This window comes from Fusarium oxysporum, genomic scaffold, assembly GCF_000149955.1.
Source record: "Fusarium oxysporum f. sp. lycopersici 4287 supercont2.49 genomic scaffold, whole genome shotgun sequence".
Taxonomy (NCBI): Eukaryota; Fungi; Ascomycota; class Sordariomycetes; order Hypocreales; family Nectriaceae; genus Fusarium; species Fusarium oxysporum.
Genome location: NW_017264851.1, coordinates 94,507 through 107,376, shown reverse-complemented (window position 1 = coordinate 107,376; position 12,870 = coordinate 94,507). Strand labels below are relative to the sequence as shown.

At 48.2% G+C, this 12,870-nt stretch overlaps 5 protein-coding genes across 5 annotated transcripts; 2 read left to right on the top strand and 3 right to left on the bottom strand.

Annotated features, from left to right (window-relative positions):
• Positions 1–663: 663 nt before the first annotated feature.
• On the top strand, positions 664–2,393 carry FOXG_17432 (uncharacterized protein; the record flags this gene model as incomplete). Its single annotated transcript, XM_018397436.1, has 6 exons — positions 664–970; positions 1,023–1,331; positions 1,380–1,580; positions 1,686–1,755; positions 1,811–1,998; positions 2,061–2,393. The coding sequence occupies exons 1-6, from the start codon at positions 785–787 to the stop codon at positions 2,391–2,393; spliced, it is 1,287 nt and encodes a 428-aa protein (XP_018258421.1). The 5' UTR covers positions 664–784.
• Positions 2,394–5,231: 2,838 nt separating this feature from the next.
• Positions 5,232–6,754, bottom strand: FOXG_17431 (dihydroflavonol-4-reductase). The gene is made up of 3 exons (XM_018397435.1): positions 6,595–6,754; positions 6,290–6,530; positions 5,232–6,236 (listed from the first exon to the last, which is right to left on the bottom strand). Exons 1-3 carry the CDS (start codon positions 6,615–6,617, stop codon positions 5,478–5,480), a joined length of 1,023 nt encoding a protein of 340 aa, XP_018258420.1. The 5' UTR covers positions 6,618–6,754; the 3' UTR covers positions 5,232–5,477.
• Positions 6,755–6,968: 214 nt separating this feature from the next.
• Positions 6,969–9,447, top strand: FOXG_17430 (uncharacterized protein). The gene is made up of 8 exons (XM_018397434.1): positions 6,969–7,292; positions 7,345–7,373; positions 7,430–7,528; positions 7,580–7,751; positions 7,816–8,452; positions 8,505–8,601; positions 8,659–8,875; positions 8,930–9,447. The coding sequence occupies exons 1-8, from the start codon at positions 7,232–7,234 to the stop codon at positions 9,154–9,156; spliced, it is 1,539 nt and encodes a 512-aa protein (XP_018258419.1). The 5' UTR covers positions 6,969–7,231; the 3' UTR covers positions 9,157–9,447.
• On the bottom strand, positions 9,251–12,349 carry FOXG_17429 (uncharacterized protein). The gene is made up of 6 exons (XM_018397433.1): positions 11,988–12,349; positions 11,242–11,938; positions 11,032–11,189; positions 10,615–10,978; positions 10,207–10,557; positions 9,251–10,143 (listed from the first exon to the last, which is right to left on the bottom strand). Exons 1-6 carry the CDS (start codon positions 12,205–12,207, stop codon positions 9,324–9,326), a joined length of 2,610 nt encoding a protein of 869 aa, XP_018258418.1. The 5' UTR covers positions 12,208–12,349; the 3' UTR covers positions 9,251–9,323.
• A 392-nt stretch (positions 12,350–12,741) lies between these two features.
• On the bottom strand, positions 12,742–12,840 carry FOXG_22803 (uncharacterized protein; the record flags this gene model as incomplete). Its single annotated transcript, XM_018403217.1, has 1 exon — positions 12,742–12,840. The coding sequence occupies one exon, from the start codon at positions 12,838–12,840 to the stop codon at positions 12,742–12,744; it is 99 nt and encodes a 32-aa protein (XP_018258417.1).
• Positions 12,841–12,870: the final 30 nt, after the last annotated feature.

Sequence of the window (12,870 nt, the reverse complement as noted above, 5' to 3'; positions counted from 1 at the left end):
CCGCCGTTACTTGAGTCGCAGTAGGCTTGGTGGCAATTACTGCCTTCATTTCTACAAGCCCAATATACATAAATAATTTCGAGGATATTACCGGTAGTCCATTTCGCCAAGGTGTATTCCCCAGTCCCATAATCTTATTCATCAGATATCTTCTTGAAGGAGGCGCGTTTGTTGTAGAGTGCAGATAAGGTAGCCTCTGCTTCGAGGATAATAACTTTGCAGTTTTGCAACAGCTCTTCGAATTCAGCGCAGCCCGTAAGTTCGAGGACCGGGAGCATTTTGGGCAAGGGTAATTGAGAGATATTTGCTTAAGTGTGCCAGGGTCAAACAGATTGTAGATATCGTAATGCGGGGAAATGAAAGTTAAAGGGTTTATAATAAGCGCCCAAAGACCTCAGCAGCCGCTGACGGAAGACGCCTACTGCGCCACAAAGCACTATACGCGGACTGGTTAGCTCCTCAGGTCTTATGTTAACAGCACTCCATATTAATTCCGTTCTGTATAAAAGCTTATCCGGTCCTTTTGTCTAACCACATTGGCCAGTATTGCCAGGAGCAAAATAGATAGCGGGGATAGTCGGCAGATAAGCCCGCTGGTTCGCATCGAACCCCGCAATCCTCTAACTTGCGGATCTGACTTCCGCATTCTTTGTTACCATTAATGGGACAGGCTTTAAATCTCCTTAAAAGGCCCCTCATCATTACAAGATGATGTACAAATCAAATCGTAGGTTCCAACCTTGAAACACCAGAACTTGTTTCTTCTCCTGTCTACGCCGCTACAATGCCATCCTCAAAGACACCGTTAGAAGTTGATGATGTCACCATCACCAGCTTCACCGTTACCGACATCAGATTCCCCACTAGTCTAGACGGAGTTGGCTCAGACGCCATGCATATTGGCACGAATGGGTCGCATCCATACATTCAACTGCATACCAATCACGGTGATTTGATCGGTGAAGGGATTGTCAGTCCGGTTGCGGTCGACACCTTCAGAATTGCTGCTAATGGTCAGACAGGCTTTCAGCAACGGTCGAGGAAGTGAACTCATTTGTATGGCTCTGAACATCTTCGCGAAACGCGTAGTTGGAAGGACAATGCATGAGTTGACTCGCAACATGGGCAAGACCTGGCGATATATGGTCTCCGACTCCCAGTACAGATGGATCGGTCCTGAGAAGAGCGTGACACATTTGGCCGTTGCTGGCGTACTCAACGCTGTTTGGGACCTCTGGGGCAAGATATTAGGTCTTCCGGTATGGCAGATCGTGTGTGAGATGAGTCCCGAGGAGATTGTCCGCTGCATCGACTTCAGGTATATCACCGACGTCATCACACCATTTGTGGGGGGAGGGGGGAGGTCAATGCGTATCTAGTTCCAGCCCCAGGTCCCAGAAGGGAGTGGTCACGCGCTACAACGGTCGCAAGACTTGCATGCATTATGCATTCCCAATTGGGCTAAGGCCCATGGTGCAGGTCCAAGAGCGTCTCGCACGCACCAATGGGAGGAGGCATTCTGTGGCGATCAGTTCAAAGTCGGGACCAGCATCGAGGCCGATAGAGAAAGATTGTCTGCTGTGAGAGACGTCTTGGGTTACGATAATGACTACCAGATCATGATTGATGCTAATCAGGCAAGTGGTCACTCCGCTTTATGATAGCTGTCACTAACGTTGGAATAGGTCTGGAGCGTACCTGAGGCTATTGAGTACATGAAGCATTTGGTGGAGTTCAAGCCTGTTTTTATTGAAGGTATGCCTCAATTTCCTTCAGCCCAACTGGGCATACATTCCTGATTCTCTTGCAGAACCCACAAACCCCGACGACGTGCTGGGGCACGCAGCGATTCGCAAGGCGCTGAAGCCGTATGGCGTCGGTGTTGCCACAGGCGAAGCAGCACAAAACAGAGTCACTTTCAAGCAGTTATTGCAGGCTGAAGCAACTGACGTTGCACAAATCGATGCTGTTAGACTCGGTAGCGTTAACGAATGTCTTGTAAGTCCGCATAAGCATAGTTACTGTTGATTCGCGTCCCAAGCTAATCATCCTCGTTCTAGGCGGTCATGCTGATGGCCCTCAAGTTCAATATCCCATGCGTTCCACATAATGGCGCAATGGGCTTGACAGAACTCACGTCCCATCTCAGCACGATTGACTATGTTGCTATTAGTGGACGCAAGTCAATGTTGGAAAATGCCGACAGCCACCGTGAAAACTTGCGACATCCCTCCAAGATTGTCAATACTCACTACGTCACGCCATTGTCACCAGGTTACTCTACAGGCTACACTGATGAAGCGCTCCAAAAGTATACTTATCCTGATGGCAAGTTCTGGACATCTGAAATTGGTTTGAAGATTATCGCGCAGCCCACAGGTGGCGAGCTATAACATTTGAATCGACTCCCCTTATACATCAATCAAGATATTTCACACCTTGATATCTTTTATAGTACTGTGAAATAGAATCCGGACAATCAGATGAACCTGCGTTATCAAGATCCTAGATCTCTCAGACTCTTGTTCGAAGACGTGTCTTCCTCCTTATCTCCTTAAGTATTGCCAAAACATCGGAGATACTGGAAACATTCCATTGACTCAAGTTATCAATGGCCAAACTTTGAAGGCTCTCTATGTCAGGAATAAAGTGCCGGAGCTCAGAATTGAGCCATGACAATGTCAGTATAATCACTGCCCCGAGCGACCTGGCTTGGTGATTTAGTATAAGACACTGCGGCCTGATGGAGGTTGCTTACGACAATGCAAACGTCCATGTGTATTGACTTGGAGCGCGAAGAATCTTAGAGGTGTGGTAAAGATACAAACTGCAACTTTCGATACAAATACCTGCCTTCTCGACAATAGCACTCGAAATCTGTGAGCTCGTATGCGTTGTAACATGGAGAACAAAAGGTCGGTATATAATATGTTTCGCGGCATAGTATCGAATTCTCAATATGGATATCCTGTCATTGTCTATTTCCTCAAGATTAAGTGGTGGTCGGAACTGCTCCGGGATTGCTGCGTGCCATAAGTCAAGTTGACTGTGCAGTTCTTCACAGACAGAGGTGATCGAAGTTAGCTTGTCGATAGAAAACTCTTCTGATGTCATCAGTGAGGTTGAAGAAAGAGACGTGTTGAGATAATTTGGTGTTCTTGGGTATAGGGAGTTGTGTATGCGGTTCAGAAGTCGTCTGATAGATATCTCGGCCAGATAGGCTGTCATGTGAAGATCATCCAGATTCCCACATCGGGGCAGGTTTGCATCATCAGTCAATTGTTGAAGACTGCTTCTAGGGAGCTCCAGCTCAGCGAGTCTGTCGCATTCGATGATAAAGCAAGACCAAAATAGCCGCAGTATATCGACTTCTGTATTGAGCGTTTGCTTTTGGCAATCCAAGCTGGTAATCTTATTAGCGATTAACTATCTGATAGTATAAGGCTCTGACCTTGAAAGCTTTAGCTGTAAAAGATTGGTAGCCAAGTATATGAGTCGCCAACTATGAAGCGGACGGACAATATATGCAAAATAAACACTCGCCAGAACAAGTGCCTGAGCTAATGTGAGATCGAAGGAAAACAACCATAATGAGCGGAGCATGAGCGTTGGTAGAGCATATTTCATATATTTCGTACCATTGGGAGAAGTTTGCGGATGGCATAAACCCATTGGTAGACTGGAAACAGCACCAAGAGCAAAGACTGTCATACATAAGGCTGACTCTGTGCTCGAGTCTGCTCCCTTGTCCAGGAATCTTTCGTAGATCTCTGTAAACTCTGCCTGATCGAGTACTGGATGGCTAACGTGTACTGACGAGAAGAAGGTGGCAACTAGGTGGTCAAGTACCGATCGTTCTATTTGGAAAGGAGGCAGCGGATTCTGCGACTGCTCTGGAGACAGCTCCGGTGGCAGAGGACTCTGGCTCTCTAGTAGGAAGAATAGGTTTGTTGGATATTCACCTACTAGCATTTTCACAGCTGGGAGACCTAGGAGGTAACTTGAAGAGGTTTTGTGCTCGGCCGGAATATTCATCGGTTCAGATGCTACGTCCAACGGCTCTCTCATACTAGAGGAGAATTGTGGAGGCTCGTCGTCGATAGCTTGCGTCCCATTCGCAGGAGCACTTATTGGCGATCCATCACTTGCATTTGGCGTAGCGCCTTGCGATAAGTTGACGCGAGATGCTGGCTGAGAATGGTTCCTGGATGATAAGGCTGTTAAGTGCTGCTGTTGCTCAGCCAGTATGTCTTTGATATCTTTCAACCGACTTATTATTTCCTTTGTGCCCCCAGAAGTATCGATTCTGTTAGGCAATCGTTAGACGCTGCATCGAGGACAGGTCGTAGCATGCCTATACCTTTGCGAGGGGCCATCATCGTAATGACAGTCCGCTCCTGACCTGGTGCAATTATTACATCTTGGTTTGGTGGCGTCACATCGCCGTTTCCTAGTGCAGCTCAGCAACTTGCGCGTCTGTCTTCCCTGACAGGCAGCTTACCGGTGGCGGCAATAAGTACATGCCAGTGCTACTCTTTGCCGATTGAAGCTCATGTTTAATTCTAGAAAGCGAACATAGTCGACAAAAAGAATGGTACAGTAAATAATGTATGACTAAAACAGTCACACCCCGCACTCAACGGGACGGATTTACAATGCACCGGTTATGTATGCCTTGGCAAGATTCATTATTGCAAATACTCTTTTTATTTATATAGGAAGTGCATATTAACAGCATAATAGTGTATTGCAAAAACTAACAGGACTACTGTCTGAGAGATAGTGGAATAATAAAATGTCAGATGTGTGTTGCAAACTGGAATACATCATAACCTGATTTCGCCCGGCCAAGTTATGCTGCCGCCAAATCTCACGCTCAACGCGGGCCTTGAGAAAAGCATTTATTAAAACAGCACATATGATAGCTACCTTCGCTCTCCTTCTATAAATTGAGCATAATGTAAGTATTTGAAACTAAGAGCGGGGGGGACTAAGTATTTGTTTTTCCTCGTGGGATATTATTTACCCGCCAAGATACCCTACATTAAATTTCCTCAATTTGCTAATGCACTAAACTGCTAGGGGCCATAGACGCGACTCGGTTCGCCGATGCCGCCTATACCCGGTTTCTGCTTGGGCTGTCGCTGCCGCCTATCCGCGTCCAATCATATGAGCCTTGTACGATCTGAACGTTCCCTAGTATGAAATGGTGCCTAGGTTGAAGATTTTCTGCGTGCTATGCGAAAAGTTCATAGTTATTGAGACATATTTCAACGCATCACGTATGAATAGAACTCATAAATAGATTACATTATCGCATTTAAGAAGCCTCTTTCTTTGATTTGGAAGAAGGTTGGGATAACATTAGGGAAGAGATGCTGGTGAAATCTTGCAAGACAATGACAACCATCGGCGGAACTACTTGCTGCCTTCGGCCAGTTTCCACAATCCAGTGCCATACTTCCCAGTTCGAACAATCATGACTTTTGCATATCCCTTACCTGCGTGATCAAGTCGATAACAGTCCTTGTAAAAGGTATGTAATCAAGACCTAATTCCCGACCAGCCGTCTCCCCATCCACGCCATGAGACTCATCGGGAGCCTGTACCTCTTTCGACACATTATCTGCCGCCCAGGAAAAATGCGATCCAATGATGCTGGCGGCCTTGCTGTATGTAAATCTCTCAGGAGACGCTGGAATATATCGCTTTCCGCCAGCCTCAGGCCGCAAAAGTGCCTCGACGTGAGCTTTGGCAAGGTCGCGAACGTCGATCCAGAATGGTACCCTGGCAACTGGCAGCGGAGTTTCGCCGCTGGCTATGTTGAAGAGCATCTTGTTTGACTCATTCAGCGCGTCGACGTTCGTAACGGGATGCCGTATGGGACCAAACGTCATAGGCGGGCAAAGGGTGACCAGGTCGAAGGAGGGCTTCTCTTTAGCGATGAAGTCCCAAGCTTTGAGTTCTGCAAACTTTTTGGATCCACGGTATGCTATTACAGCACTTGTTTCAGGGTCGACCGACTCTTCGTATGACAGAGGGTTCCAGTCATCGCCAGTGTAAGTGAAGTACGGTGGTGCCTTGCGCCCAGCATCAAGGACGGATGCAAAGGAAGACGTGATGACGATGCGCTTTACTTTCGGCGAAGTAGCCGCCGCTTTGAGGATAGAATCAACACCATTGATCGCTGGTATAATCAACTCTTTCTCATTGTCTTTGGTGTCATATGTGAAAGGCTAGGTGAGGTCAGAATGTGTGTCATATCATCCAGGTCTTTCATAGCACGTACACTTGCCACATGAATAACGGCGTCGATGTCCTGAATAGCCTCCAAAAATCCCTCCGGGTTCTCGAAGTCGCCAATCTGAACGAAATCAAGCTTCTCTCGAAACTCAGGCCTCACATCAATCATGGTCTTCCCCTTGGATAATGATCGAGTAGCCCCGCGGACTTTGATACCACGCGACAGAAGTTGGTCGACAACATGCGCACCAATAAACCAGGTGGCACCAGTCACCAAGACGTATTGTCTAATGAGTCAAAATCAGTCAGTAGTTTTATTATAGTATGAGGAAAATGTATGTTTCAACGTACATTGCGGGAGGCGAAGAAACCATCTTAGACAGGATTTGCTCAAGACCATCAATGACAAAGTGAGAAAAGATTGCAAGTTATCGTATAGAACTTTACATAATTTGTCTTCATGATCTTAACTATGTGTTCATATGGAGCTGGCCACTATCCGTATCAGTTGTGTCGCACCGCATCATAAACTCTCAATGAGGGGTCTTGGCTGTCGGCGGACAATGTGCCGTCTACCCCCGCGAGCTAGCTGATAATAGAGTTGATGGCGCTCTGCCGCCTGTCCCCGCCGCCAATAATCCTTGCACATACTAATACTAATGCTGGACTAGCTCGTGTCGAAGCGGTTAATGCTACCCGGATTTAATTCCTCCCTCGCTGCTCTAACGCAGCCTACGCCGAAGCGTGTATCAGCCGATGGGTTGTCTGATCAATTTCCCCGCACAACGTCCCATTAGCTCGGTGTTCCCCAGACCGGACCCCAGACCCCAGACCCGAACGTCTGGCAACCAGCGACCAGCAAAGGCGCCTGATATCGGGATGGCGTCCCTGTGATTATTATAAATGGCAACAGCTCATCACTTTCTCCGTTGTTTGATCTCATTATCATCCTCTCAACATTGCCTTTTCTTCACAAGACTAATACTCAATGGCTTTGGGTAATCTCAGTGGCACGCCACTTTTGGTGTGTGTGACACTTGTCAATGCTGGTCAGTGACTCGGTAACTCTATGATGCGCTCAATGCTGATGCGTCTACATAGTTTCCATGTCATGGTTTGGTTACGACCAGGTAAGCTAGCCCATGTCGTATCTGGCCCAGGAAGTCGCTCATCGACGGTCCATCAGGGCGTCTTCTCATCAGTTCTCATCTCAGCCGACTTCAAATATTGGTTTCCCGAGACTAAGACCGCGAGTATCTCTGGAATTGTTTCCAGTTGCTTTGCAGTAAGTGGCAGGCTACCTTTGACCAAGTGCAAATACTCAACACCATTACAGCTGGGCGCCTTTTTTGGGGCAATCTTTGCCTTTGTTTGCGGTGACAAGTTAGGGCGCAAGAAGACCATCTGGGTTGGCCTCCTGAGCAACCTCATTGGCGCTGTGCTTCAGATCGTGTCATGGCATCTTCCTCAGATGATAGTCGGTCGTGTCATCAACGGATTCGGAATGGGTATGTCTCCAACGTTCATCTTCCGCACGCAAGTCGAATTACAATCTAACGTCTTGGCTCGCAGGCATAACCTCGTCTACCTGTCCCGTCTATCAGGCCGAATGCTCCAAGCCTCGCGTTCGAGGTAAACTCGTTGTCGTACAGTCCCTATGCAATACCGCCGCTTTTTGCCTCGCCAATTGGATGAACTACGCTCTTGGTGTTCGGAGCGGTCCCATCCAGTGGCGTTTCCCCCTCGGCTTCCAGCTGCTGTTTCCCTGCGTCATCGCCGTCGCGCTACTGTTTGTTCCCGACTCGCCGAGATGGCTGATGCTCAAGGACCGACACGACGAGGCCCTTGTTGTGATAGCACGTCTTGCTGGCAGAAACGCGACCACCGAGGACCTAGATGTCGTGACTGAGTTCAGGTCAATCCAAGCTACAATTCAACAGGAGCGCAATGAGACCGTATCGACGATTGATATGCTCAGATGCCGCGACAAGACTCAAAACCTTCGCAGGATCCTACTATCGTGCGGTACACAGTTCATGCAGCAGTTCTCAGGGGTCAATGCGCTCGGATACTACCTCCCCACCATGTTACAGCAGGTTCTTGGCTACAGTGCGCGCCGAAGTCGCCTTCTTACTGGTGTCAATGGCACTATCTACCTGTTCGCCGCAATTTGCTGTTTGTTCATCATTGACCGCTTTGGTCGCCGAAAGTACGCACTCACCTAGCCCACGAATGACCTGGTAATATACTGACCCCGATAGGATGATGCTGTACGGAGCAGCGACAATGGGCTCTTGCTACATGATTGTGTCTATGACTCTCCTAGGAGCCAAGCATAATCCGGGTATGAAGGAGAGAGTATGTGATGGAACAGAGACACCCATACTGAGAATCAACAGCTAACGTCTTCCCTAGCTCGGCGAAGTCACCACAGCCTTTTTCTTTATTTACTACTTCTGTTACGGTACCAGCTTTGCCAAAGTACCCTGGGTGTTCAACTCGGAAGTCAACTCACTCGGTTGGCGCACACGGGGAGCTGCAGCTGCCACAGCAACTAACTGGATGGGTGGCTTCATAGTTACTCAATTCACCAAGACGGGCGTTGACAATCTCAATTGGGGCTTCTTTCTCCGTAGGTGATCTGGCAATTACATCGTTACACGAACAAGACGCTTATCAAAGATAGTATTTGCTGGCTTTTGCTACTCCTACTTCCCGATCGTGTACTTCCTGTATCCCGAAACCGCTCGTCGTACCCTGGAGGACATGGACCAGATCTTTATACAGAATCCAGGCCTGATTGTCTGCCGCGTTCCAGAACTTACGCAGAGAGAGCGTCCTCAGACATTAATTACTCTTGAGCAAAAGCGAGTTGAGAAGGCAGAGGTGGCTCATGTAACTCATGTGGACTAATTAGCTTTACTGTCCGTTGCTCGAGATGAACTATACTCAGAGTAATTTGTAGTTCGTTCTGGCCGGGAGCTGGCGCTTAACGCGCGGATGTACTTGCACCACACACGGGCGTCCTGGGCCTCAGCAGGTTGGCAAGTAGTCTGACCTTGAATTTACGGAATTCCAGTCTATGTATCTCGTTTCAAACGCTCAAAGTCCTCCAACACTTTACTACAGTCCACCTGTACTCCAGTCCCACTCTTCACCATCCAAATACCTTCTGCACGCCGCTCCTCGGCAATCTTCCTACGTGTCGAGCCGTGTGTAGCTGTACGCAGACTCTTGCTGATTCCTGCACTGGGATATGCAAACAATCCAAACATTCCAGCACCACTCTTAGTCACCAGATTCATCGCCCCCTTTCCAAGCCCTTTAGCAGCACCCAGTGCACCCTCCTTCTTCGCCCCTTTATATGGTTGTACCACAACGTCACTTAGACCATCGATGAAGCCCCACGCAAATGTCTTCCCCGCCACTACCATGCCACTCTTGGCATCTGTCACTGGCCCATGATTGCGTACATTGCCGCCATAGAGTTGTGGTACCGATTTTAATCCCTCTGTTATGGCAAGTGGAAAATCCACTAGCATGCCTTTCGTGGCTGTTTGGCCAATTTTACCAGCGCTTTTAGCTGAAGCTCCAGCCATGCGACCGGCGAGATGTCCAGAGTGCGCACTCCTAGGTCGTACGGAGTCGTTGGAGAGGCGCTCTACGCTGAGGTGATCCTTATCGCTAGACCTTTCCTGTAGGGATGGGGAACCTCGTCCCTGGGTATACTTCAGCTCTCCAGCGCGCCGCTTCTGGTCGTCTCGGTATTCCTCGATCGGCTTTGTAAAGATGCCCGTGATGTTGCCAGCCATTCCGGTTGCCGTTGCCATAACAGCAGAAGCGCCTCCTGAAACAGGATCCCACCTGGTTGTTTCGGTCTGGATGGGGTTGCTCTGGTACCTATAAAGAGTAAGTCAGCGGCTATGGCAATGATCGATCACGTAAGCAAGGCTAGTTACTTACGGCTTCAGGTGTTTACTATCGATTGAATTGGTGGATATTAAAATCTCTGCAGCCATCTTCGATAGCTTGATCGGGTTCTTCGACTTGGAATATGACCATACGGCAGGCTCACTTGGGATTACATCGCATCGAATTCGCTCCAGAGGGAGGCCTTTATGAAAGGACTGTACAGCAGCACGAACCCCGACCTCTGATGACATTTTTTCGGCTATGATAGCGGCTGCGGCTGCGGCCTGTGGGGATAGACAGTAACGAATGGCTGCAGCGAGGTTGTCAACCGTGAGCTCTCTATGAGGTATCGGAGCGGGTCCTGCACCAGCGTTGGCCACCATCTGTCCCCAGAAAGGCTGGCTATAAAATGGAAAATTAGTAAACAAGACATCTCAGATCGAAATCTCATCGACTTACTCGCCAAAGAAAGGAACTATAGTTGTTGGCTTTCCATTTCTCAACCCACAAGCTGTTGTTCCGGCACCCCCATGATGAATGACCGCTGCGACGTGTTGAAAGAGCCATTCGTGGGGACAGTCCCCGATCCAGTATACGTTTTCTTGTTCAGAGCCAACCAGAGCAGACCAGCCTTTAGAGATGATAGCACGAGCGCCAGTGGCCTCGATCGAATCTAGTATAACACCGATGACCTTCTCAGGATTATCTAGGACAATACTGCCGAATCCGATGTATACCGGAGGCGGGCCATTTTGGAGGAATTGGGCAAGGTCTGTTGGTGGGTAGAACTGAGGAGGATCGCGAAAGAAAAAGCCGCAGACATCTATAAGAATGTTGGTTATCGGTAGCAAGGCATATCCTGCACCTCAAACCTACCTATATACGGTTCCCAGTCTACAGGTTTCGGGACCAAGGCTGGTGACCAGCAGTACGTGAAGGGGATTTTCAACGTCTTTGTTAGCATAGGAGCGTCAAACATAGCCACCTCCTCTAGGTCTATCGACTTTCTCCACTTGTTGATAATGTCACCTAGCCTGACCATGAAATTCGTCAGCAGAAGGGGATTCCAGCGACAGATAAGCTTACCCTTGCCACGTCATCCACTCAACCACGGTGTAAGAGATGTAATTCCCAAGTTGAGGATCGCTTCCGACGTTTTTCAAATTAGCAAGCGGATGAGGGAAAGCTCTCGTATTGCTCCACGGCATAGTGAACATGAGATGCACGGGAATGCCTAGTGCCTGGGCACAGTGTATGTGCGCGAAGCTAGGGGGATTAGCAATTATAGCATCGGCCACAAAAGGTAAACCAGTCAATGGGTCTGGTTGCAAACATGAGTGCCAGAATTCCTCAAGCATCCACTGCACCATATCACGCTTTTTCTGAATCTCCCCAGCCGCCAAGCTCTTCATACTAGGTATCAGACCTGGGTTCTTCACCATATAAGCCATCAGCTCAGCTGGGTCGCCCCCGACAGGATAGAACTCTAGTCCTGATTCTCGAACAAAGCTTTCAAAGGTATTGTGTGTTGCCAAACGAACACGGTGCCCATGTCGCTGAAGCTCGTTTCCCAGCGCGATGAATGGCTGTACATCACCTCGACTGCCCACAACTTGAATAACAATATTGAGCTTTGTGGCCCATGTCTTGCTTCTTGATTCGAATTCCGTATATTCTGGAGTCGGAGTGTCGGGTTGCGCATACTTCTCGGGTGAAGTTTGGTAGAGGCGGCTTAGGGTGCGGACGAACTTGGAATTACAATCAATCTCGACACGAGCGTCGTCTATGATCACTATTAGCAGATTAATTGGCATATTATATGGAGAGATTACCTTGAATTTTGACATCATTCTCGAAAAGGTTGGCGAATGTATACGGCGATGAGCTTTCTGACGAGAAGTCTCCGGGCAGTTCTGCAGCGTGTGAAAGATCCCCGGTACTCCTTGTATTTCTTAGGCTCTGATAAGCTGGTGTTGGGGTGGCTGGAGTGAGTGATGGAGAATCATCCCCAGCGAGCTCATAGCGAATGGTTTTCCGTTTATTGTCGGCCATTGTAGTCGATGTGCAGTATCTTGCTCAAAGGGCAAGCATGGATGAGATGGTCAAGATGATAGTGAAAAGAATAACAGAAAGCTTATTGTAGACGGAGAGACGCCAAGAAAGATTATATAAACCAATTCTGTCTGTTTTTTTTTTTTTTTTTTTTTCCTTTTCAGCGGGAAGCCGTGGTGCATGACGCAGCTAACACAAATAATGCATTAAGAGGCGTTGTGTGCTGCTTGAGACCCGCATAGCCCCTCGTTTATGACTGAAACCATAATTAAGACCGTCTCAGCCACTAAGTTACAATAGGAGCTATTGGATGAAAATTGCAATGTATGACGAATGTGATGGACTTAGTGCCGCAGATACCATCGGTAGTGAAGTTAATATTTTTGTGGTCAATATGATTGGTTCGTATTTACCATTTAGGTTTCGTTTAACCTCGTTCAACTTCGTTCCTCGTTCTGCTTCTCCCTCGTTCATTGAACCGCCCCTTTCCCATTCCATACTAGACCTACTTAGCTACAGTCCACTAATCGGAAACTAGCGGTCGGGGCCAGTGAATGAACCCGGTGGTAGCACGGCCGGATCTAGCACAATCGCATGCTTGCATGAAGATGCTGACTGATATTTGCCCGACATCAGACAATTCTGCCGCGCACATGCTATCCA

Excerpts from the sequence above, each read along its gene's own strand:
- FOXG_17430 (XM_018397434.1), top strand. The coding sequence starts at position 7,232 with ATGGCTTTGGGTAATCTCAGTGGCACGCCACTTTTGGTGTGTGTGACA. Across the intron at positions 7,529-7,579 it reads TTGTTTCCAGTTGCTTTGCA|CTGGGCGCCTTTTTTGGGGC; the intron begins GTAAGTGGCAGG and ends ACACCATTACAG. Across the intron at positions 7,752-7,815 it reads CATCAACGGATTCGGAATGG|GCATAACCTCGTCTACCTGT; the intron begins GTATGTCTCCAA and ends CTTGGCTCGCAG.
- FOXG_17429 (XM_018397433.1), bottom strand. The coding sequence starts at position 12,207 with ATGGCCGACAATAAACGGAAAACCATTCGCTATGAGCTCGCTGGGGAT. Across the intron at positions 11,939-11,987 it reads GAATGATGTCAAAATTCAAG|ACGACGCTCGTGTCGAGATT; the intron begins GTAATCTCTCCA and ends TAGTGATCATAG. Across the intron at positions 11,190-11,241 it reads GAGTGGATGACGTGGCAAGG|GCTAGGTGACATTATCAACA; the intron begins GTAAGCTTATCT and ends TTTCATGGTCAG.
- FOXG_17431 (XM_018397435.1), bottom strand. The coding sequence starts at position 6,617 with ATGGTTTCTTCGCCTCCCGCAAT. Across the intron at positions 6,531-6,594 it reads GTTTCTTCGCCTCCCGCAAT|ACAATACGTCTTGGTGACTG; the intron begins GTACGTTGAAAC and ends TTGACTCATTAG. Across the intron at positions 6,237-6,289 it reads CCGTTATTCATGTGGCAAGT|CCTTTCACATATGACACCAA; the intron begins GTACGTGCTATG and ends GACCTCACCTAG.